The 23785-nt window shown below is 42.3% G+C and overlaps 1 protein-coding gene across 1 annotated transcript; it reads left to right on the top strand.

Annotated features, from left to right (window-relative positions):
• Positions 1-4794: 4794 nt before the first annotated feature.
• LOC146772533 (la-related protein 6-like) lies at positions 4795-21791 on the top strand. The gene is made up of 4 exons (XM_085638093.1): positions 4795-4865; positions 14665-14854; positions 15963-16173; positions 19734-21791. The coding sequence occupies exons 2-4, from the start codon at positions 14673-14675 to the stop codon at positions 20799-20801; spliced, it is 1461 nt and encodes a 486-aa protein (XP_085494219.1). The 5' UTR covers positions 4795-4865; positions 14665-14672; the 3' UTR covers positions 20802-21791.
• The last annotated feature ends 1994 nt before the right edge of the window (positions 21792-23785 follow it).

Here is a 23785-nt window from a genome sequence, read left to right as displayed (position 1 = left end):
TCCACTTCTCAGCTCTCCCCAGTTGGTTAGCGTAGGCATCACTAGCCCTCGTGCAAGACATTATAATTAGGCCTGGAAGAAATGTTAACTGCGCAAGAGTAAATTTAGTAATTCCGTGTTACTCTTTTGATGCAAAATTACTGAAAATTATGCGATTATGTCCATTTGTGTAATTATGCGTAATTTGGCATAAAAATCCTACTGCAGGAGCACAGGAACAACAAAGTTACCAAGTGTGAGCATCTGCTGCTGTTTGTGTTCTGTTGTATTTTGTGTCTTTCCTTAGCGCTAAATGCGTCCTTGGAACCATTTTGCATGAAGGGTACATTTTGCGCGAAGAAAATAGCGCTAAAGGCTGGGTTACGCTCCTTACATAATTCCTCATAATCTTGCTGTATTTTTGTATAATTATGCAAGAGTGAATTACGCATTTTACGCCCACGCCTGGTGGTAATGCAGCCCTGACTGTAGTTTGGGTATTGAATTACAGCAATACTTATGCTTCAGTGCGCTCCTCGGTCCTCTGGCCTTTGGTGCCACTGCGCCATTGATAGCTAGGCTCCTGGCTTTCAGTGCAAGTCATCTTGTCCTAGCCCCATCCTTAATATATGGCATGTCTAGGGACACATGCATAGGAAAGGCTGGCTACAGGTAAGCAGGGTCAGGTGTCGCAGTGGACTAATGCATCCACTTCAGGGGCCTGTGTTCAACCTCATGGTCACAATTTCAAATCCCAGCAGGTCCACTCAGCTTTTCAACCATCTGAGGTCAATAAAATGAGTACCGTTGGGTAATAACACACATCTATTATTCAGCGCCAAGATACCCTTCTGGGTGAACGTGTGCTTTACAAATACACGTTATGTTTTTTATGTATGCTGACCTTATAGAGAATGGATCGTCAATGAGTCTTCCTTGCAGGATATGGCTGTAACCAAATTTCAAACCACTTCCTCATATACACCAGAGAGAGCCCTATTTCTTTACATGGTTATCTATGGGACAGGATCCTACAGCACATCAGGTGTGAGACCTTTTCTCCCAGTTCAGGGTCAGCTATGGTGTGTGTAGTAGTGTACCACTGTTGTGGCAGTGTCTTGGGTGCCACTGCAAGACAGTGGATTGTTAGGGTACTCCCTTTGCTCCTCTGCCCTCTCTAACAGCAGTTAAAGGGTACTTCAGCAGGTGGTAGTACATTTGGAACTAAGTCTCGAAAATTGATCAATCCTTCATCCAAACCTCTAACCCTCCTTCCCTCTTAACCTGTCCCTCTCTAACCACCCCTGATCATTCAGAAAGAGTCCTTACCAAGGACAATCAGGTCTGCCTCCAGCTAAAAAACAATGCACATTGGTCCGACTTTGAGCTAGTGTCGGATAATGAGGTTTTTAGTATAATTTCGAACCTAAAACCTTCCTCCCACACTATGGACCCCATCCCATCCACACTCATGAAAGAACTTAACCACACCATTTCCCCTTTCTGGACTAAAATCATCAACGCCTCTCTCACCTCAGGCTGTGTCCCATACTCCCTTCAACTTGGTCAAATCACACCCATTCTCAAAAAACCAGGGGCCGACCCTAATGATTTCAACAACCTCAGACCTATCTCTACCTCCCATTCCTTGCAAAAGCATTGGAGAAATGCGTTCTCCACCAACTCAACAAACACATTGATGAGTTCAACCTCCTCGACACATTTCAATCAGGATTCAAGAAAGGCTGTAGCACGGAAACAGCTATGCTCAACGTCTCGGACGATATTCACAAGGCTTTAGATGAAGGTGATGCCTGCCTACTCATCCTTATTGACCTATCTGCAGCATTCGACACAGTAAATCATCCAGCGCTTCTGGAGACTATGTCGAAGCACTCCGGCATCAATGGCACAGTACTAAAATGGTTCACCTCCTTCCTTCAACACCGCTCGCAACAAATTAAAATCAACTTCTGTCTCTCGAAGCCAACAAAAGTCACACTTGGGGTCCCGCAAGGCTCGATCCTCTCCCCGGCCCTCTTCAATCTTTTCATGGAGCCTCTCACAATCATCTTGAAAAAAGCTGGAATGAATTACCACATTTACGCTGATGACACCCAAATCTATTTCAAAATCAAGTCTCCCAGCGACATCCAACACCTCAATGCTACTCTAACGGAGATCCAAACTTGGTTCAACGCTAACCACTTAAAACTCAATCCAGATAAAACAGAACTAATCCTATTCTCTCCAAAAAGCAACCATCGTCCAATCCAAGAGTGGCTCAAGAATCTGGTCGCCCTAAACTGCCCCATCGTCCTATCCGACTCAGTTAAGTCTCTAGGCATCACCCTTGACAAGAACTTATCTTTGGAAGCCCACATCAAAAACTCTGCAAAAAGTGCTCTTTTCTCTCTAAAACACCTCAAGAAATTGAAACCTTTTCTTCCCCATGATGACCTCAAGACAGTAGTCCAATCCCTAGTTCTCTCTAAAATCGACTACGGGAACGCCATCCTAACAGGGATTCCAAAAGCTCACCTAGCCCCTCTAAAGGCAGTGTTGAACATGGCCGCTCGACTCGTATCTGGAGTAAAAAGATTTGATCACATTACTCCAGCTCTCAACTCCCTCAACTGGCTTCCCATGGAAGGGAGGTGTATTTACAAACTGGCCTGCATCACACACAAAACCCTTCACTCTCCGGCCCCTAACTACCTGAACAACAAACTGGTAAGAGCAGGTGAATCCAGATCGCCGAGAAGCTCCAACTCACTCCTTCTTATTCATCCGAAACTGAAAAAGAAAACCACACAATACCGATCGTTCTCTGGCAACGCTCCCAGGATGTGGAATGCTCTCCCTATAGTCCTCAGATGCAACCCCTCCTTCTCCTCTTTCAAAAGGGACCTGACAATCCATCTCCTTAACAAATACTTTCCTGACCAACGTCAACTAACCTAGACTTTGATATCCGAGTTTACTCCTCTCTCTTGACATCCAAGGATAGTTGGCTACCTGACTGTGTTAACCACCTTATCTTCCATGCTGTATTTTTTTTTATCCCTGGTTTTGCTTCCTTACTGCCTACTATGTAATGCAATTTCCGTCTGTTTTTCTTCACAGTATGTATGTAAAGCGCTCTGATACCTACGGGTCAAGCTAGCGCTATATAAAACTTTTAAAATAAAATAAAACAAATAAATGCAAACCTATACGTTAAAAAAGGTCTTGATTTAAAGTAAAGAGAATGAAATGACCTACATCAATCAATCTCAGTGGCGGCCATGATCTCCAGTCGACACTCCTGGTCCGCCACACAACTACTATTAGAGGGTATCTATGTTACGCCTGTCAAGAATTTAATACAAAGTATTTCATGGACTACTGTACATAAGGCTTGATGGTCTGGGTTCTATGGTTCCATCAGTCAACCACACTTTCTTCATATGCACATTTATTAATCCACCATGCATCCCTCCGTCCGTCTGTCAGTCCATCTATCCATTCAGCCGTCTGTCTGTCTATCCGTCCATCCCTCCACCCGTCCATCCGTCCGTCTGTCTGTCCATCTATCTATCCATTCATCCATCCATCCATCCATCCATCCATCCGTCCATCTGTTTGTCTATCCATCTGTCAGTCCATCCATCCAACTATTCATCCATCCAACCATCCATCTGTTCATCCATCCATCTATCCGCCCATCCATCCTTTCACCCTCCCATACATCATTTCACTCACCCATTCACCAATATTTTAATTCCTCCATTCATCGTGTTTCACTGAAACGTTTACCCATGTATGTATATACACATGCAAAAACACGAGTTAAGACACAAGGGCTGGATGAAGATCTCACAAATCACACGGCCAACTTGCGGTCTGAATAAAACACCAGATGAGAGATGACATCGCTCTGTCCTGTCAGAGCTGGAACGGCTGACACAGGGTTCCCGAGTATTCCCAGAAAGCAGTCCAACGTGGCTTTCAACTAGATCCATGTTAAAAATGGTTTTTCAGCCAGTCCAGGTCTTTCATTCACCAGCCAGAAGCTTTCTGGGACTTGTAGTTTCTCTCTTCTGGTTTTAAGTACGGGCCTACAAGTCACAGCATACATAGTTCAAGACAGCACGTGTGCCCGTGGGAAGTGTAAGATTTGTATATTCAAGAGTGCAGGTGCTAAAACACTTTGCATTTTCATTTTGGTTTAAACTGAAAATATACCGAGAGCTGTCTCGCTTTACAGGACCATGCGAAGTTCTCCTAGTCCATTTATTAAGTCGACCTGTTTAATATACTACTGTGAAACCAGGACCACAAGTCCCAGAATGCATTGAAAAAAATGGACTGGCCCAACTTCACACACAGGGACCGAGCAAAGTGGAAGCTCTGCTGACTGTAGGCAGCTACAAAGGCTCTTTTCATTTTGTCTAATCAGGAATCACCTTTAACCTCTGCTTATAGGTCGCGTCAAAATAGTTGTCAGCATAGCTGTCAAAAGGGCTTTCAGTCCGACATGTTTTTTTCCCCCACAAACAATGTAATGCATGCCGGGAATTGTAGTTTGGCCTTTCTCACTGTACATATGCGCCAATGGTGCTTAATACTTTGTCTGAAAACCCAGCCCTGGCTCCAAGTCCCCCTTGACGCAAGAGGCAGCGGTCAACTTAAAGATACTTGTAATGTTTGAGGCCTGCAGGAACATTGCTTTTCCGTGGACCCCTCCATGCCCAGAGCCTGGGAGCGCGCCTGCTGCAGCTGTCCTCAATCAATTATGCAAATAAGGTGAACTCTTAATAGAAAGGGAATGTTTCTGCTTCAAACGTGTATTTCCGGTCAGTGTGTCAAGGTTTGAAGGGCAGCCGGGGATGTAACTTTACTGAGTAAGTGACAGTCTGTGGCAACTTTTATCGTCTACTTAAAAAGCTCATGTTTTTAAATCTGTAAACAGTTGTAGCCAACATCACCTGACATTGGAAGCCGTCCAATAGGAAAGTGTTCTTTAACATATTGCATATAAAAGTCTCACTTATTTATTAATGAAAGTTTTTTCACCAAGGTGTCCCGTGCTTTACTGTAGGAAAGAGTACATTTTAATTTGTAATAACAGAACATATTTTCATATAGTATGCACGGAGCAGGCCCCTAAGGGCAATGCTTGTTGATTTAGCACCGGTGAGGGGTCTTGTTGACGCTGAAAAACTCCCAAGGCCTCCATTTCAGTTCAAACTCCCTCGCCCGGCATCGTTCAAACACTGATACAAAAAATGGCTCAAAAACTTTTTTCTATGAAGCGTTATTCGTACGTGTTACTGAAGGCGTTTTATTTCTTTCGGAATTTCGTTTTGGAAAAAAACTGATATGTTGGGGCAGTGCAGACAACTGTATTTGCAGTAGTGTTTTTCATGCTTGGTGTATAAACATTTTCGTTTGTTTTTCCTCACACGCTGAAAGTCCCGGGTAAATTTAAAATCCGAGCCAGCGCTATGTGCGACCTCCTCTTGAAAGAAACTATTGAGAGGTAATCGCAAACACTTAGCAATGGGCCAAAAAGCATGGTCTGGGTGTAGACGACAGTCCCGGCTTCCCTACTTGACCAAACTGTGTGATCCTAGGCAACTGTTCTATTTCGCCTCGACTTCCTGTATTATGATATATAATTGCACCTTGAAATATGAGCTCGGAATGCGCGTTGTACAAACCTCGTGTTTGGTTTATTAACATGTATATTAGTAAGCAAGGCTAGAGAGTGGCTTGACATGACAACTGAGTTCACCAATGGCATTGTTGACAGGGTGGGGAAGGGATGAATGTATCCAAATTCATGTTTGAGAAGTATTACTTTATCAACATGCCTTTCAGCGCAGTTGTACAACCTGGTGTACTAAGGTGCACACATTTCAGTAAGTTAATGAAATAAACTTTTTTTAAATTCTTAAGAGCTTTTACCATATTTTTACGTTTGTTGCATAATGTCTTTAAAATAGAGGTTTTTCTAAAGGTGAGTGGGTCGGGACACCTTCTTTGCCTTAAGTTAATGTAAATAAATGTTTACTATTTTAACAGCTTTCTGAATGTCAATGCTAAGTAAAAATAGGACCAGGTGGCGCATGTAAAATATACAGAGACTTGCTGGTGGAAGAAAAGTCTGTTAAATAATGTAAAATGCGGGTTGTGGTAACACAAAAATCTGTTATAAACATATTGATGTCGGACATTGCAGCTAGGTGCAGCCTATCACACATGACCAGTTGTAATCCATGCATTGTCGGAATATATGGGGTGCAATAAATCTCTCCCTTTTCTGAGACTACAGTCATTGGGGACAAAGTCTCCAAAGGCTAAGAGGGTCTGTACCTGTGCCACACTCCACTCAGTATTTCCAAATTCTGTAAGCTTCACTCCCTGGGTGGGTCGGTGCCCATAATGCGTCACACCATCTGTTTCTACGCGAAAGCATCCATCAAGTTGTCAGCCCATGTGCTGCTCTATCTTTCCTGTGCTTTCTGCCCATGCAGCCCCCCTCCAGCCCCCAGACTCATTGTGCTGTTGCCAAACTAGCCCCCCCCCCCCCCACAACCCCCTCAGAAGGCTCCTCACCCGCTAGGCTCCTCAGGCTGTTGGCCTATGTGGCATTGACTGGGCACTGCGTTGTCTGCGCACTTTGGCACTCTTCTGCCCAGGTTGCCTGCGCAGTCTGCCGGTGCCAGCCCCTCCTGCCAAGGCTTTTCAATTTGTGGCCCTGCTCTGCTCCTCTCCTTGTGGGCCCCTCCCTACCAGTGCTTAATTTGTAAAGAAATAAGTGCCAGGGCCCTCGTCAGGGGGCCACTGCAGCTTGCACCGTCCATTGCCCCTGTCAGTGCTGTCATCACAGTACCTACTACACAACTTCTAATCATCACGCTGCTACAAGTGTGACAATTCAGACTGTTCAAGGCCCCCAATGCTGGAAGAATGGCTTGGGCGGCCGGTATTGGTTGTTTTTAATGTGCATTGAATTAATAAAACAACTGTTCTACTTCTCTCTAAATCACACAAACAGCACCACCATGTGGCAGCTATGATAACTGGCAGTGTTGACAGTTAATTGCCGGTGCTAGGCACCGGAAACCACCGGCTCAAGTTAAGCTCTGCTCCCCTACTTGCACTGAGGGGCCATATCTGCACCACCAGGCAGCTTAGACTCTGACCATATCAGCCTGTTCCAGACCCAGATTTCTGTGCTGTACTGTATTGAAATGGCATTTTATATATCACTTACTACCCCTGACGAGGCATTGCAGCACTTTACGGCAAGCAGCACGCTACTTGGGAGCCTAATGTTAGCAGTCAATCCCTTGGTATTGGAATTAATCTTGTTCTATCAAAGAAAATACTCCATGCGTTTACTCTAGCTTCTTTGTTGTACATTAACCCCTTGAGTGCCCGCCCCTTTCCCCGCCCTGTGCCGGGCGTTTCATTAGCGGGCGGGGTTTATGACGAGCTGGTCTCGTCATGGGCACAGCGTAACCGCGGCCCATGACGAGACCAGCTCGTCATGGGCACTCAAGAGGTTAATGACGTAGCTGTGATCATTAGAGGGGAGTATGTGAGAAACTTGATAACATGAATAGCTATTGTTAGGTTGCAGGGATATGGTTTTTATATTCCGATGAAAAACCATGTTCGTGCAGAGACGAGCCACTTTAGCCGGGATATTCGTTTATTTGGTAGAGGGGGAAAAAAATGTGTGTGTGTGTATATATATATATATATATATATACATACGAATCCGCAGCGTCTCTGCCTTGTTTGCTACACACGGTCACGGACCACAAACTTGATGCCAATTTCTTTATTTCATTGATGCCGCCATAACGCGTTTCAACTCCTTCGAGTCTTGATCTCATGGTGTCGTTTTTTTACAGCCAATGCATTTTTAAAGTGATATAGTGCTTAGTGATGGGTTCATTCATTGCACGTGATCATAGACATAGTAAAAACATTCCCAGTAAAAAAGTGTTTATACAATTTTTTAGATAACAATTTCTTGCGCAGGAATAAAATGCGTAAATGCAAAATTTCATTGTCAATTCTACTCGCATTTCGATATATTCGTAGTAGATGTATAGTATCTTTTTTGTTCACGTTAAACTGATTTCTCGCATAAATGCGGATTGTGAAGCAGACCTAGAGGTTAAAACATTCTTTGCTTCTATGACAATGTTGTGCACCAATGAATACATGCATAAATGCAATTTGTTCTAAATATCTTTCATCTTACCCTCAGTATGCAGGTAAAGTATGTATGGTAGCCAAAATTTGGCATAGTGCTTGGGTTATACATAAGTGCAAAGTACTTAGATTCAATGTCAATGAATCTTAAGTATAAAATAACAATTCTTTTCACCCTTATTTTGTCTATTGTCTTTCGTGAACCTGCGATTATATTGTAATTCATGTTGTCATAGTGCAAATTTTAATTTTCTTGTCCCACATTGCCCTGAAGTAGAAATTATTTTATTAATTATTCATTATAAATAAAGTTTCAGTTGTTCGCTTGAATGCGATAAAAAACAGAACAGTATTAATTCATATTGTATTGTTCATCCTTGCCCCTGTGAGCATGATATGGGCTGATATTAGGGACTTGGGAATGTATGTCTAATACATTTATTGTGCAAAATGTGCTAATTCCGTGCAAAAATGCAAGTGCTGGAGTTAAAGTAAAAAAATAATAAATAAAACTAATGCTTTTATAGTTTTCTTAAGTCGATGTATATGTTGTAATTGTTGAGACATTATTCTTAACGTGTACCTGACTAAAGTTACTGCAAGATACCAATGACTTTATCGGTCTCTGTAATTCCCATGATTTTTCATTCATCGGTATATGTCACAATTAATATTGGTAAATTGAGGTAAAAGGTTTGTATTGTTCAAAAGTTATTCCAAAGGGTTTTTTTTGAGAGGAGCATACATCTCAAATATGTTGTGCAAAACAAATGCCTTGAGATATATATATATATATATATATATATATATATATATATATACATACATAAAAGAGATATATCTACTCATTAAAAGTTTGTTTGCTAGAACTTCAGATATTTAAAAAATTCTTAAAATATATTGCTGATATCAAGAGCCATGTCAGTTAGTGTAAACAATATATTAAATGCAAGTGTAGAAATCTTCCGTAGCATTCAGGCCACCTAGGGTCTTAGTGTCTAATTCCAATATATATTGTGTTTCCAATCTTCTCAGCTTTGCTTCCCTGTTACCTCCGCGTCTACTTGGAGGTACTGAGTCATTTAGAAAGAATTTTAAGACCTGACTGTTGGAATTATGATGCTCACGAAAATGTCTCGCTACAGGATATGTATTGTCATGGTGGTTGATAGCTCTAATGTGCTGTAAAATCCGTTTGTGAGCTTGAAGTTTGGTGCTACCAACGTATTGTAGCTCACAAGGACATATTAGAACATATTCTGTCTTGCAAGTGAGGAATTTTTTTATTTTGATTTCCTCCTTATTAAAAGGTGTTATGTATGACTTTTTGTTTACCCCCAACTTGCAAGTTTTGCACTTAACCCCTTCAGCGCGGCGCGGACTTCCGCGCCGCGCTGAAGATTCCGTGCGCGGGCGGGGCCATGACGGAGCGGTTCCGTCATGCGCACAGCGCAACCGACGCACGTGACGGAACCGCTCCGTCACAAGCGTCGAACAGGTTAAAGAATCCATTATGTGTTTTTAGCCACCCGCAAGTTTCAATAACCTCAGGAGTAGTTGATACTAGTTTATCCCTCATTGATGTAGCTCTTTTGTATGTAATGGATACCTTTCTAGGTAGTGACTGGCCTAAAATTGAGTCGCTTAGTATTAGAGGCCAGTTGCTCTTAATGATGTTGCACAATTCTTTATGTTTGTTGTAGTCAATGCTAATCCTGAATTCATTTTTAGTATTGTCATCAATATGATTTACTGATGATGACGGTTGGTCTTTTGGTTTGGGTTTAATTAAATCAGATCTATCCTTGTTCATGGATTTATCAATGGCTCCTTCTATTGTCTTGCGTGAATAACCCCTAGCCAGGAATCTATTCTTTGCTTGGTCTTGTGCTTGTTTGAGGGTACTCTCATTACTGTTTATTCTCCTGAGTCTAAACATTTCCCCGTAGGGGATACTGTTAATCAGATGTCGGGGATGGGCACTTGAGCTATGTAGTGTGGAGTTTCCCGCTGTCTTTTTGCGATATAATTTAGTCTGAATTTTCTTTTTGTCTATATAGATGCTGGTATCAAGAACGTTTACGGATATGTTATTGATAGTGCCTGTAAAATGTAAATTCAAGTTGTTAATGTTGATCTGGTTTAAGAAATTATGTGCCTCCTGTTCCGTACCCCTCCATATAATAAGGTCGTCAATGAAGCGTAACCAGATAATAATGTTGTTTTTCATAATTTCCTTGAATTCTTTAGCTAGAACCAGCTCCTCCCACCTACCCATATGCAGACAGGCATAGCTGGGGGAGAAGCTGGCTCCCATAGCTACTCCCATTGTTTGCTGAAAATGCAAGTTGTTAAACATAAACATTATTAGTCAGGCAGAATTCAACCATATCTATTAGCATATTGCTGTGCTCTGTTAATTCTGATATGTCAGATCTTAAATAATATCTCAGGGCTTCTAGACCATCATTGTGTTTGATACTCGTATAGAGTGATGTGACATCCAGTGCCATCATCATGTAGTCCTCCTGCCATTCCACATCTTTTAGTTTGTATAGAAAGTCACTTGTGTCCCTTACATATGAGGCTAGACCTTGCACATGGCTTAGTAAATAAAAATCCACATATTGTGAGGTATGCTCCAACAAACTTCTCCGAGCCGATATAATTGGCCTACCAGGTGGTTTATTCTTGTCCTTATGTATTTTAGGAATAAAATACATTGATGGTGTGATAGGAAAGTCATTTTTCAAGAAATTGTATTCATCTTTAGTTATTAAACTTTTAGTTTTCCAGGACGATAGTTTTGTATAGTAAAGTTTATGTATTCTTTTTAGATCTGCTCCGTTTACCCTTGTATAACGTTCAGTATTGTTGAGCTGTGACGGGGCTTCTTTTAGATATTCAGTCTTCTTCCAGGTGACCATATTGCCCCCCTTGTCTGCGTTTCTGATGACTATGGAGAAATCGTTTGAGTCTTTACGTGAGTTTATGGTACTCCATGGATTTTTTGTTGTATTTATTCTTCTCATTCTGCACCTTACGATGTAGTTTCTTGATCTCCCCAATTAGGTGTTCATTGAAAACATCAATCAAATCTCTTGGATTAATTGGTGTGAATGTAGATCTGACTTTAAATGGCTATATATATAGATTATACTTTCTCATGTAGAAGGGGCATAGGAAAAAAAAAAAGTTTACGTCCAGGCTATTTTTTTTATTTTTTTTTATGCAGGGTTTTGAAAACATAGCAGGGAGACTTTTGCACAGCACGCAGTCTGTGGATATAAACCTGTAAACAGAAACACCTTTTTAAATTGTACTGTAAAGGCATGTGGCTTCGTGTCCTGATACAACAGTCTTTCTAGAGACCACACTTCAACTTTCATGAGGTGCCAAACACGTGCATTCCCCCCCCCCCCCACCCCCACCCCCCAAAAAGCAACCCAAAGTGCTTGCTTACACCCTTTTACGAGAGACTGTCAAGCAGTGGCATTTAAGCATGTTCCAGTACCCGACAACACAATTGAGAAATCGCTTTTGCATATTACCTCGCGTGCAAACCCAGATTTCAGCACCTGTAGCTCCCATTCCCAGATACTGACCATAATAATAATGTAAGTAGCTCTCCATGTGTTTCATTGAACATAAGTAACTCTCAGTACAGAAAAGGTTGGAGGCCCCTGTGGGCCCTCCGGCCACCCTGACCAGGTTTCTTGTGCTGTGCATAGAGGCTGAAGTGAGCAGGAACTATTGGGAACAAAGTTCCCAAGCTTTTTTAATTTTATTAAAACGGTTCCCATACTTCTTGTCAAAGACCAACCATTCCTGTTTGGTCAATGATGCTCTTGAGTTAATTCAAAATAAAGGAGGGGGGTCTCCAGCACTGCGAAGATTAGTTTAACTTGCTTTTTGTTTTACATTGAAGGTGCATGTATTTTAAAACTTTTTAATTTTTTTTTACTTCTTTTTATTAACTTGTATCGACATGAACTTACAGTACAGTGAATAAGACATTTGAAAACACAGAGGAGACCAAATACAATCACAAAAGCAATAATGTTTTAAACTTAAAAAAAACCAAAAAACATAATATATTATACACTGGTCCCTTTAGGTGAAAGTCTTACAATATAGTTAATAAATATTTTGTTCTTTTTAGTTATGTGTTCAAACCTGACGCTGCGCTCCCTGATCTGCCCCCATTGTGCTTAGGATCACAGTTCCCATGCTTTTTTTTTTTTTTATGCACTTCGGCCACTGTCTGTCCCCTATATCGTGCCCAAAATCCTTGTGCCATAGCCCGCCCTCTGACCCTGCCCAGGTTACTCGCGTTGTGGGACCCCCTGCTTCAGCTCATCACGCTGCTGACCCCTCCTGCCCAAGTTTCTTATGCTGTAGACCCCCCCCCCCCCTCCTGACTCCACCCTCTCCAGTCTTGCTTTTCTCGCTGTGGATCCCCCTCCCCAACCGCCCTCTGTGATGTCGGCCCACCGTCCTGCTCTGTGGCCCTCAGACCCTCACCGCCTATGTTCCTAGACTCTGGGCCACCAGACCCCCCCTGCCCAAACTCCTTGTGCTCTGGGCACCCCCCCCCCCCCCCCCAAAACCACAGATCCTTCTCATCACTCCTCTAGCTGTGGGCCCCCCACACCCAGACGGCTCTGAGCCCCCACCTGACCCATTATAGCAATGGCCAAGCACTAATGGTAGATTGTGTGGATGGTCACATGAAACTTTATTGCACATAGTGTGTGCGTGTCCTATACTGCTCAACATACTAAGCATTTTTTTTAAAACCCTTGTTTCTTAAAGCCGGGGTAAGATCGGCTTGTCGGGCTTTGATCTTATGCCTATCCAGCCACTCGATTCCCCTGCTTTGCCAATTTATAACGTTTTTGGCCATTGCGGAAAAACAGTTGGGGTTGGCAGTCTAGGGGGCGCCTTAAAGAATTAAGTATCAACAAGGGCGTTTGCAAGGTACTTTCTGTATGATACAGTGTCAATGTTGCCGCTATGGCAATCCGATTCAAATGCGATTGTGAAAACCCTGTTTTTTTTTTTTTTCTATGTTAGCTGCACAGTATGGATATCATAGTTTGTTTATACAATGGATTTCATTCTGTATAAATCTTTTGAAATGAGTTAGCCTTAGACAATTGGTCTTTAGTATATACCTCAGCTTGCTTAACCTGTATCTTGCTGTTTTTTTTTTTTTTTTTTTTTTTTTTTTTACACAGGTGGCGTTCAAAAGTATTTTATAGCTTAAGTTATTTTGAAAGCTTTGATGCATGTCTATAGCTTATTTGCACAATGAGGATATTGTAGATGAATTAGTGTTTATGCTGCTGTGGTTTTCTGCTTTAAGCGATTTCCTGAAACTGGACTTTTCTTTTGCCTATTTGCACAATGGAATTTATTTGGTATAGGATCAATGAACTGGGCATTTTTTAATAATGGGTGTTAATTTTGCTGTTCTGGCAATTAGTCCCAACTGTGAGTGTTAAAAAGTCAGTTGTTCTTTTACAGTTTTTCTACACCTTATGGATTGTACAGCCCTGTCCGTGTAATGTGATTTTATTTTGTAGATACTCCATCAGTCGGACTGGTTGCAGGTTTTAGATTTAAGATGGATAGAGAGATTATTACATCTATTTGTAATTGGTATCCATTGTTAAATGAATTTGGAACAGTGTTGTTTTCTTTTGTATTAGTTTAAAACGTTTTACTTGCAATGATTTTTGATAATCAAGCAATAAAGATGTACTACTACCATTCTGCCAAGGCTCCTCTGGATATGTATCCACCACATGACCAATCCCGCCCAGGGTCCTCTTGCTAGGAGCCCACCACGCCCAGGGTCCTCTGGCTGGGGCGGCCCTGGACCACTCCGGCCAAGGCACCAATCTGTGGGCTCCTTGTCCTGTAGACCCCTGCCATACACTCCGCCCGGCCTTTTTGCGCTGTGGGTCCCACCCAAGACCCTTTCTGCCTAGTCTTCCTGTGCTGTGGCCCACTTACGCACCCTACCGAGACTCGTTGCACTGTTGACCCCCCCCCCCCCCCCCAGGACCCTCCCTGCCTAGGCACCTTGTGGTGTGGGCCTTCCTACTCTGGCTGTGGGGCCCAACCCACCACAACCAGGCTCCTCTGGCTGTGGGGCCCAACCCACCCCGCCACCTCTGGCTGTGCACCCACCCCACCCCACCCCTCCAAGGCTCCTCTGGCTGTAGGGCCCAACCCGCCCTGGCTCCTCTGGTTGTGCACCTCCACCCACTCCGACTCGCCCAGGCTCTCCTACCCAATCTTCTGAAACTCTTCACATTGTGCCAAAGTTCCATACGTTTTTTGTGTTCACACACATTTTACAGTCTTTTCATTGCAGTTTTCTCTATTACCGACCATACAGCGCTTCGTCACTTGAACAAGGTTCTTTTTTTAAATGTAACCTTCCCTTCTTGTCGTCAGGGGCCATCATGTCCTCAGTGGAGTCCTTGCCTCTAAGGCTGGGCTCCCACAAGAGTGTGCGCAGCACTCCAGTTCAAGTTCAGACGAGACTCTACTACGGAACAGACACCCATCAGGGCCACCATTTTGGAGAAAGGAACCCGCCTTCATTCCATCTGGCACAGGACAGCCATGGCAGCAGTTTTGAGGGGTAGGTCATGCTTTACTTGTATCTATTGCTGTAAAATGAACCCAACATGTCGCCATAATTTTCAGAAGATGCCAATCTGTAAGTTTCTACTGTGATTCAGTCTAGAACTAACAATTGTAACAAACTTCTTTGCTCCTTTTTACACTGCCCATTCTTTATTTCCATTTTGTCTTATCCGCTTCTCTACTTTACCCTTTATTTATAATATACTCTCTCCTATGTCACCCTGACTTGGCATTTTTCAAGGCAAGGCCTGGCCACCGTCCTGAACATGTCCATATGTTCATCTTTCTACGCCTCTTCTCAATCTATCGGTCCATTCATAACTGGATACCTCCTCTTTCTCACCTTGCTCCTCCTTTCTTCAGAAGGATCGGATCTTCTTTTCTTACTCTTTTCTACCCTTAATGTGAGGTTGGCTCTTCTATACCAGTCTCACCCCCACTCTTTACCCAATGCACTCATTCATCGGTCATACACTTGCCCCCCTCATCATCTGTTTCCTCTCTATTTTTCATCCTACTCTGTCTAGCCCTTCACAGTAACCTGTTTTTCCTTCTCGCATTGTCCTTCAACAAAGGTACATTTAAATATTTATTTTGGTCCATAATTTAGATTACAGGGGGAAGTGCATTAAGTAAAATCTATCGCTAGGTCTAATTTTAGAATCTTTAAATAGTGTAAAAAAACATGCAGTACTTGGCATATTTTATTGTTTACAAATCAATGTTAAGTCATTGTGGCAACCAAAGAAGGGTTGGAAATACTTGAACTAATCCTTAACCATGTAAATTTATCTAAGGATTCAGTTTGATCTATTTTCACCCTGGAATTACAAAAGGGAACCAAAATGAGATGTGTTGCAGTGGTATTGGGCCTCATGGACCGTGGCGGAAAGATTCCTTAGTTACTGCGAGTCTTAGCAATTTGTAAATAGACCCCTCTTACCTGGGACAACATGCTGAGAATACACCTGCTTTACTGAAATGCTTGGATCAATGTTTAATACCAACTGGGAATAAATTTGGCGATCAATGCCTATCTAAACCGTCCTTATAAGCCCTCCTTGACCCCGCAGTCCAGTTAATTCTTGTTTATCATTCTATAGGAGTTTTTGTGACCTCAGCGAAACCTTTGACGAGGACTCCCTGGAGATTGACTGTGGGTTACCTGACTCAAATCTGATTAAAAAGTTGGTTTCCCAAGTGGAGTTCTACCTTTCTGATGAAAATTTAGCAAGAGATGCCTTCCTTCTGAAGCACGTACAGAAAAACAAAATGGGATTTGTCAGCATCAAGCTTTTAACTTCCTTTAAGAAGGTAAGTAATGATAATGGATATCTTAAAAAAAAAAAGTATGTGTGGGTTAGTGAACATGTCAGGCGGCCACAAAAAATGACGAAGAACATGAAAGGGGAGTTGAGGTTATGTATACATCTGTCAAGCGTTAATGATTGTTTGGGAGACTCTCATTCATAGACAGTGGTTCAAAGGTTGGTGCCTGTGTCGGGTTGAGGGAAGCAGTTCTACCAGCAGTGGACATTATTGCTGTATATCAGTAGGAAAATAACACGATTCCTTTGATTCTAATCTTTGATTTACTTCTAGTTTTTAGTTGACTAGTAGTTTTCCGATTCTTAAAGATCTTGTTGTGTTTGGTGTCTGTCTCCTCGGTATTTCAATTTATTTGAATGTACTTTTCATGGCCGCCGTCCAAGTATAGCGTTCTATGCTGATCTATTTATTCACAGTAAAGTTGTAACTGGAGTTAAACCAAATCAAGCATTTGCAATGCAAGAGGTCTTGCATTTACGAGAGTTTGAGCTATTGGCTATGTAAATGACTGCCTTTAATTTGTGTTGTTTATAAAACAGATACATAAAAGGCAATGTCATTTACAATGCCAATAGCTTAAACTCTGCAGATGCGAGACCTATTGTATTGCAAATGTGTGCGGCGCACGTGCTATACAAATTTAAATTAAAAAAAACATTAGAGAGTATGTTCCGCCTGCAGAAGCAGACAGGACAAAGCTATTTTAGAAAACAGTGTTCGGAGGCTGTAATTAAAGCCTACCGAGTAACAACACACGTAACGGGGTGTCTCCATGGAAGGTTACAAAATGAGACCAGGCCGTACTAAGGAGGGACTGCTAAGCCTATTGACGAATGAACAGCCACAGTTTACAGTGGACAATGACACAAGCAAATGAGAAATGTGGGCGGAGCTTCATGTCCCAACCTTAAAACAGCATACCTCGTAGAGCAGCACATGAGCTGCTCACGCTTTACATAAAAATCAAGGGAATTGTTTTAGTAAAATGAAAATGGTATCAAAAACTTGATTAAGTTGTTTGGTGGTTAAGATACTAGCTTCCAGTACAAAGAATAATGATTATATTATCCATCACAAACTCCCAATCAACAGGATTGATTCCTGTTCCTATTGGTGTGGGATATTGCGACAAGCTTATGATTGATTTTTGTGCTTGTTTTGAAAAATCATATTTACCTATTGGTTCGAAGACCGGTGGGAGGATTTGAAGGCATCTAGAGAGGCATATTGAGGGCACTAGATGTATCGATCCGTTCCGATAAGGAGGGCACAAGTTAATTCTATTTTGACATTGAATTCTTACACGATTTTCCCAGTGATTTAGAGGTTGGGCAGCTAAAAGTGAAAAGTGCATGATGTTAATTTGCTTAGATAAATATTGGAAGCAAGGGCATCAGCAAGGTAAACTTAAAGTATCTTCTCTGGGGCTATATACGAATGAAGGTGGGCGAGTGATGCAGTTTTCTGCTGTACGTGCAGGATTGGTCGGCATGTTTCTTTCTCTAGGAATAGCTGGGCCTTTGTGGTTACAAAGGGTCACATAATGAGATCATTAAAGATATTTATTGCCTGTTTGAAATGTATACAAGCATAAAAGTAGCCGAGGTGACGAAGGGCTGGATGGACTTCATTCTCCTTGAGGAGGGCCAGTCTGAGAAGAAGTTCATAGTGCTTATCCTTGAGGTACTGAACTGGTACATATTTTAGGGCTTTTCGGTACTCCGGCTAGTTTGACCAAAGTTCCACTAACAATTGGATCATTTGTGATCTTTGAGGCAATTCATGATCGTGGCACATATCTGTCTGGGAGTGGCATAGAGAGAGGGCTTATAACTATTATATCAGCCAGACCCAATCAAAGGTGCTCAGAAGTTACTATAGTATGTTACTGTATAAAAGGGGAAGTGAGTGATTGTTCTCAACTGACTCTAGCGGTGTTTGTCGTTTTGAAGTTTGCACTTGTTAAGAAGTCTTTGTTGCTGCCTATGACTGGGTTTTGGGTTTGTACCGGGTGTTGATCTAGTTAACCTGGTAGGGATTCGCATGAATCTGCTTACTTGATAAGTTTTCCATTTGAGTTCAATCTGAGGTATTGGCATGTAGGTAGATGTTTTGTGTCAAACTCTTGGTCTGTAAACTGGAGGCTGGTTCTTTATGTTCCAATAGGGAAGAGTTATTAAACATTTTGTGTTGTCCCTGTGATTCTTTGGAATACGCTCTCCTTATCGATCCGCACTGGTGACCCAAAGCAACCCTGGCAGTGTCCGACTAACCCGAGTATGTTGCACAGCGAGCCTAATCACAACAAGAGGGGTTTAGAGGAGTTCCCCCCCCCCCCCCCCCCCCTACCAAGAAACTTTGGGGAAAAAATGGTGCATTCTACAACAAATTTTTCATTATATAGTCAATAGTATTGGCTTTTAAGGCATAGTAAATGGTGACTTTACAGTGCACCAGGATACGACCATCTTTGTTGGGGCCTTTCTATGATTCCCTCACCATCACCCTCCAACAGTGCCCCTCCTCTCTCCATAGCCCCCTGTCTCACATGCATTTCATTTAGCACCTCTCATGCCAGTGTAGGGTGTCAGAACTTTACATCACACTCCTAGAGACAAGGAATAATGTGTGTCAATCAGTGTATAAAAAATGTTACATAAGACCAAAGGGACTACGAGGTGTAGGCCTTTAAGAGCGCTTGGTCTGGAGAAGCACATATTCAGTATTCAAAATGTAACTCCGTGTTTAGGGTTGGCTTCACTAATAAGAATTGATTTCTACCCAAACAAACCCTTTTTGACAACATTAGGATAATGAGAGACTGGGGAAAACCTAACATTCTAACCTTTAGCATGCAGTTTACATGCAGCTCTTTGGACGTTCAAGCTTACTGTGCTACATTAGGGTTGTAACGTATGAACTACAAGCAACAAAAGTATCTGTGATAAAGCATTAACTCACTGAGCAATCCACATAAAATATTGTTCTGTGATCTGCATAGTAAAAGTTCTTATCAGCAGGCATATTAACCCTCTGCCCTACCTTAGATGAGGCAAAGCTGCCAGTAGACCAAACTCTGATCTCTCTCCAGCAGGAACATTAATCACTAGAAATATCGTGACACTTTTATTGTTGCTGAAAACTGCTGAATATACAAGGGACTCTGCAGCGGGTGCTTTTAAAACTAACATTTTAAAAGACCGGGATGATGGAAACCAAAGTGAGTGCTGAGTGGATTATGCTGGCCTGCTGATTTTGTTAGTGGAGGTGGATATTGTAGCACTGCTGAAAAACCAGCTCCCAGTAACAAAACCAGGTGCATACCCTTCCAGCCTCCTGGGGAAATGCACGGTGCCCGGTGCAGCCAGTCCAACCTTGCTCCTTATTGCATTCCTCATGTTTTTAACTACAATACAGTGTTCTGTGTACTGGGTTTGCACCATTTCTATGTTTAATTGCTTTTAAAATCAGTTCTTGACTCTGTATTTGCCTTATATCTGATGATGATGAATTGAGTGCTGAACTGATCTGTTTTCCTTTTTTAGGTCAAATACCTGACTCGCGACTGGAGGACAACTCTGTTTGCCCTCAACTTTTCAGACAATTTGGAGGTTAATGAAGAGGGGACAAAAGTCAGAAGAAAGTCTCCAGTTCCGGAGTCTCTTCTCGGGGTAGCTCCAACCAAGCTTCTCCTAGCCTGGGATTTTGTTCTGCAAGATCATGCTCCGAACAGTCTTGTTCACAACACTACCATAGAAATAGTCACTAAGATATTCTCTCCTTATGGTATCATTGTTTCTATACGTGTCTTGAAACCCGGTAAAGAGGTTCCTTCTTACGTGAAAAAATATTTATCGAAGTTCCCAGAGCTGAACATCAAGAGCTGTGCTCTGATTGAATATGAAAGCCTTGAAAGTGCCATAAAAGCTCACGAAGAACTAAGTCGAAATCAATGTTCAACCAATGGCGCCAGTATCAAAGTTGTGCTTCTCAACGAAAGAGGTGCCCGAAAGAAAAATGGGGAGGAAAAGGAAGAACTTGAAGATGCTGGGTTTGTGGATAAGAAACCTACAAAGAAGCAGACCAGAGTTGCCGACCAACTGCAGCATGCTGTCGAAGATCTTTCACTCTACAGTTCTTCGGAGTCAGACAGTGCACCGGCTTCTCCTGTTTTCACGAGTAGATGCTTATCCGCTTCGGCCTTCACTAATGGTATTGTTTGCAGTCCAGCCATATTTAAACCAGTTTCATTCAGCAGCCCCCGTTCAAGTCCCCTCTTGACCCGCAAGTTCTTTGCCCATTCCCACTACCCTTCTCCCTTGGCTGTGGAGCAAGTAAACAAAGGATGTTCCACCCATGGCACAAGCCCTGAAATGCAAAAGTTCACAGACTACTCCTCCGATAGTGGGATAAGTTCTGGAAGCCCGTGGGTTAAACAACGAAAAGCCGCTGCGTATAGCAAGCTCATGGAAAATAAGCAAATGCCCTTCAAACCTTCAGGAGGTGCTTCATCCTTTCTTCCCTCTGGAGTAATTCGTCTACCGCATGGACCAGATGGCTCCAAGGGTTTCCACAACAGTATTGGAAGAGGCAAATTAGTGCTACGACACTGAATTTTTATATTCTGTAATCACCCAATAGCACTTAAATACCGATCAAGATTATCCAAGGAACAGTTTGTAAGATGTCCGTGTATGACCCAACGGAGAGCCATGCAAGATTGTAGCAACTTTTCTCATGGTCCGATCCAGGCTTACGTTGGGTTTTTGGCTTGCTTGTAATGGATTCTAAGCTTGAGAAGAGTGTATGGGTGCTCCTGTTTAACTTGCCTTCTTAAACCTGGTGATTGCAGGCATGGGGGATCTATAGTTGCAAAGGCTCAGGCATGCTTTCTGTTTGTTTGAGGATCCATACAGATGACAGCCAGATCTCTTCTGTCGGGTGCCATTCATCAAAGAGGACGTTCAGACCTTATTAAAGCACAGATCCCATGCCCTGAAAGACGCTTGTTTGGACTAGCAATACGCACTTCTTCGTAGGTTCATTTTAAGTAAAGAATCAATCTGTATATAAATGGACACTGTTTGACACAGTACTTTTTTTCGGCTGTGTTCGTCCACTCACACTGGAATTGTTAGAATTTTGCAATTGATAGAAATTGTGACTGTTAAATTGCGGTGCTAATTTCACTGAAGCACTTATAAAGGAAATCATCTGGTTAAGTAGTAGTAGATGAGTAGGGATTTGACTTTAACTAATCCAATACATATGTCGGGTATCAAATGTAACATTAATCTGTGTCTATCAGGTTCTATGTCCTGTGATGCAATTGTTTGTATATTCGTCTTTATACACTTGATAAGATAAAAATCCTGCTAATCCCTTAGTGGATCTTTTTAAGACCAAATCTGATACTCCATGGTGCCATCTTGGTGTTAGTTCAGCAGATAACATTAATGGATCCTCTTCCAAGACCCTTTCTAATACCCCTACTGATATCCGAGTATTGGGTTCAGAAGGTACTCTGTGCAGTTAGTGTGAAATTTATCATAAAATGTAGGTTGGAAACAAATTAACTGTTTGAAATAAACGTTTGTGAATGATTTATGTTGATGGTGACTTGTTTGTTGAAGGTATATTCGTACAGACACATTTTAATGTGGATTTCTTTCATTTCACCCAAAAGCATGAATTGCAAGAGGCTAGTTTCATTTTCTTACATCTGTGCATGAGGCTGAAAAGATCCAGAGGGTCCTCGTGCACAGAAGAGGCTGTGTTACCACATCCTCTCTGGGAGAGGCGAGGAATGCTTGAAAGTGACTGCACAAGTGATTGTCTTTGCGAGGTGGTAGTAGGTGATCTGACATTGTCTGCTAAACTATGCCTACTTAATGTGTGGGAGGAATCAGATCTTACCCTTCTGAAACGGATTTGGGTCACCTTTGGACTAATGGTTGCTAAGCGAAATATAGCCCGCATGTGGAGGATGGATGTGAGTCCAAGTTTGGAGGATTGGAAGAAAGACATGGACTGGTGCATACTGGCAAAGAAAGCCGTATGTGTGGGGAGGGGCTGCCCGAATAAATAGAACAAAATGTGGGGAGGTTCGAATGAATACAGGGGAGGCTTGTGTGAGCCTCTGGCTGACTGTGGATGCCAGAGTGGATTGATGTAATTAACGTGAAACTGCTGTTCCGTGAAAATGCTGTGTCACAGTTTATTAGGAACACTATTCATCTATTTGGTCCCTGATGGGAGCTGCAATCATCTTTTTTTGTTGTCTTTATACTTGATATATGTGAGAAATATAACGTCACTTGTGATTATTTTGTAAAACCGTTCAATAAAACGATTTTACAAAAAAAAAAAGCAGAAAGAAAGTGACTGTGCGGTAAAAGGGATTATTTTACTAAAATCAGCAGTCCACTAGATTACTTATGTTGAGACGAACTGGATTACTAAATTATGAACTCCTTCTCCTTAAAGGTTCACGGTGATACACTGACACATTGAGAATGTGGCCTCAAGGAGTGTTTTTTGTTGTATTTTTTTGTGTAAAGTATAATTTATATTAGAAGTTCAATGAGCAATACAACATTCAATGATCTAGAGCCAAATACATGATCGTATCTCATGAAGACATTGTGGAAATCAATCCTCTTTCCTACCCCCCCCCCCCACCTTCCCCAGCTCAGGTCACATAGTGGGTGCAGTTAACAGTATCCATACCATCTTGCAATGAGATTAGTGCATATGTACTAGCTTCTCATCCCTGCGTGTTAATTTCATATGACAGCCCTCAGCAGTTATCCATTCAGCCAGTCTTCCCCTTTCGGGCCCTTGGGGATAGCCACCGATCACAATTCTACGTTTAGCCAGTAGCAACCCTAGGATTAGAAGTTTCCTGCATGGCCGCAAGGAGTTTTGCATTTGTCTGTAGGATCAGCGCCGGAACGTTCCATTGTATGCATCTTTTACAAGCGGCTTGGAGTTTGCAAATAGTTACCATCAGCCCATGGGAGACTTTAATCATGCCATGCCATGCTTTGCGACTGCAGAAATAGCTGCAAAGCATTTGTGCATCGAATTGCGATTCACAAACTCATAGGACTCTTACACGGCCGCCCAATTGTCCCACTGCCAATAACCATGGTTCCCAATGCAAATTAACACTGCATTTGACAAGTCAGAGAAACTTGTTTGATTTCACATTCAGGATTTAAAATAAACTTGCCATCCATTGAAATGGGATGACCATTGCTACAGTGTGAGGGTGCCTGCGTTGCAACTGAAAACCATGACTTGACCGAGAGGGACGCAACATGCAGCGATGAAGAGGTGTTGGAAATTCCTGGTTTAAGTGCATGTGTGTAGTGGAATCCATATTGCAGCCACCCACCTTAATAACCACAACAAAGGTGCCGCTTACCTGGGGTTTAGAAATTCACAAACAAGATTCCTCTAAAATATGATAGAAATGAGTTAAAGATGCCACGTACTCCTATTGAAGATAGAACTGTGAGTGAAGACCATCTTCTCGTTGGTGGGGGACCCCTAGGGTTTTCCTTTCATGGTGGAAAATGTCTGCTTGGCTCTG

Source organism: Triturus cristatus, chromosome 12 (genome assembly GCF_964204655.1).
Source record: "Triturus cristatus chromosome 12, aTriCri1.1, whole genome shotgun sequence".
Classification (NCBI taxonomy): domain Eukaryota; kingdom Metazoa; phylum Chordata; class Amphibia; order Caudata; family Salamandridae; genus Triturus; species Triturus cristatus.
The sequence above is the reverse complement of the archived record's forward strand: the minus strand, read 5'-3'. Positions and strand labels throughout refer to the sequence as shown.

What these genes read in the sequence shown, in the direction of transcription:
- LOC146772533 (XM_085638093.1), top strand. Translation starts at nt 14,673, where the DNA reads ATGTCCTCAGTGGAGTCCTTGCCTCTAAGGCTGGGCTCCCACAAGAGT. An exon ending in CATGGCAGCAGTTTTGAGGG is followed by an intron (nt 14,855 to 15,962) that starts GTAGGTCATGCT and finishes ATCATTCTATAG; the next exon opens with GAGTTTTTGTGACCTCAGCG. An exon ending in TTTTAACTTCCTTTAAGAAG is followed by an intron (nt 16,174 to 19,733) that starts GTAAGTAATGAT and finishes TTCCTTTTTTAG; the next exon opens with GTCAAATACCTGACTCGCGA.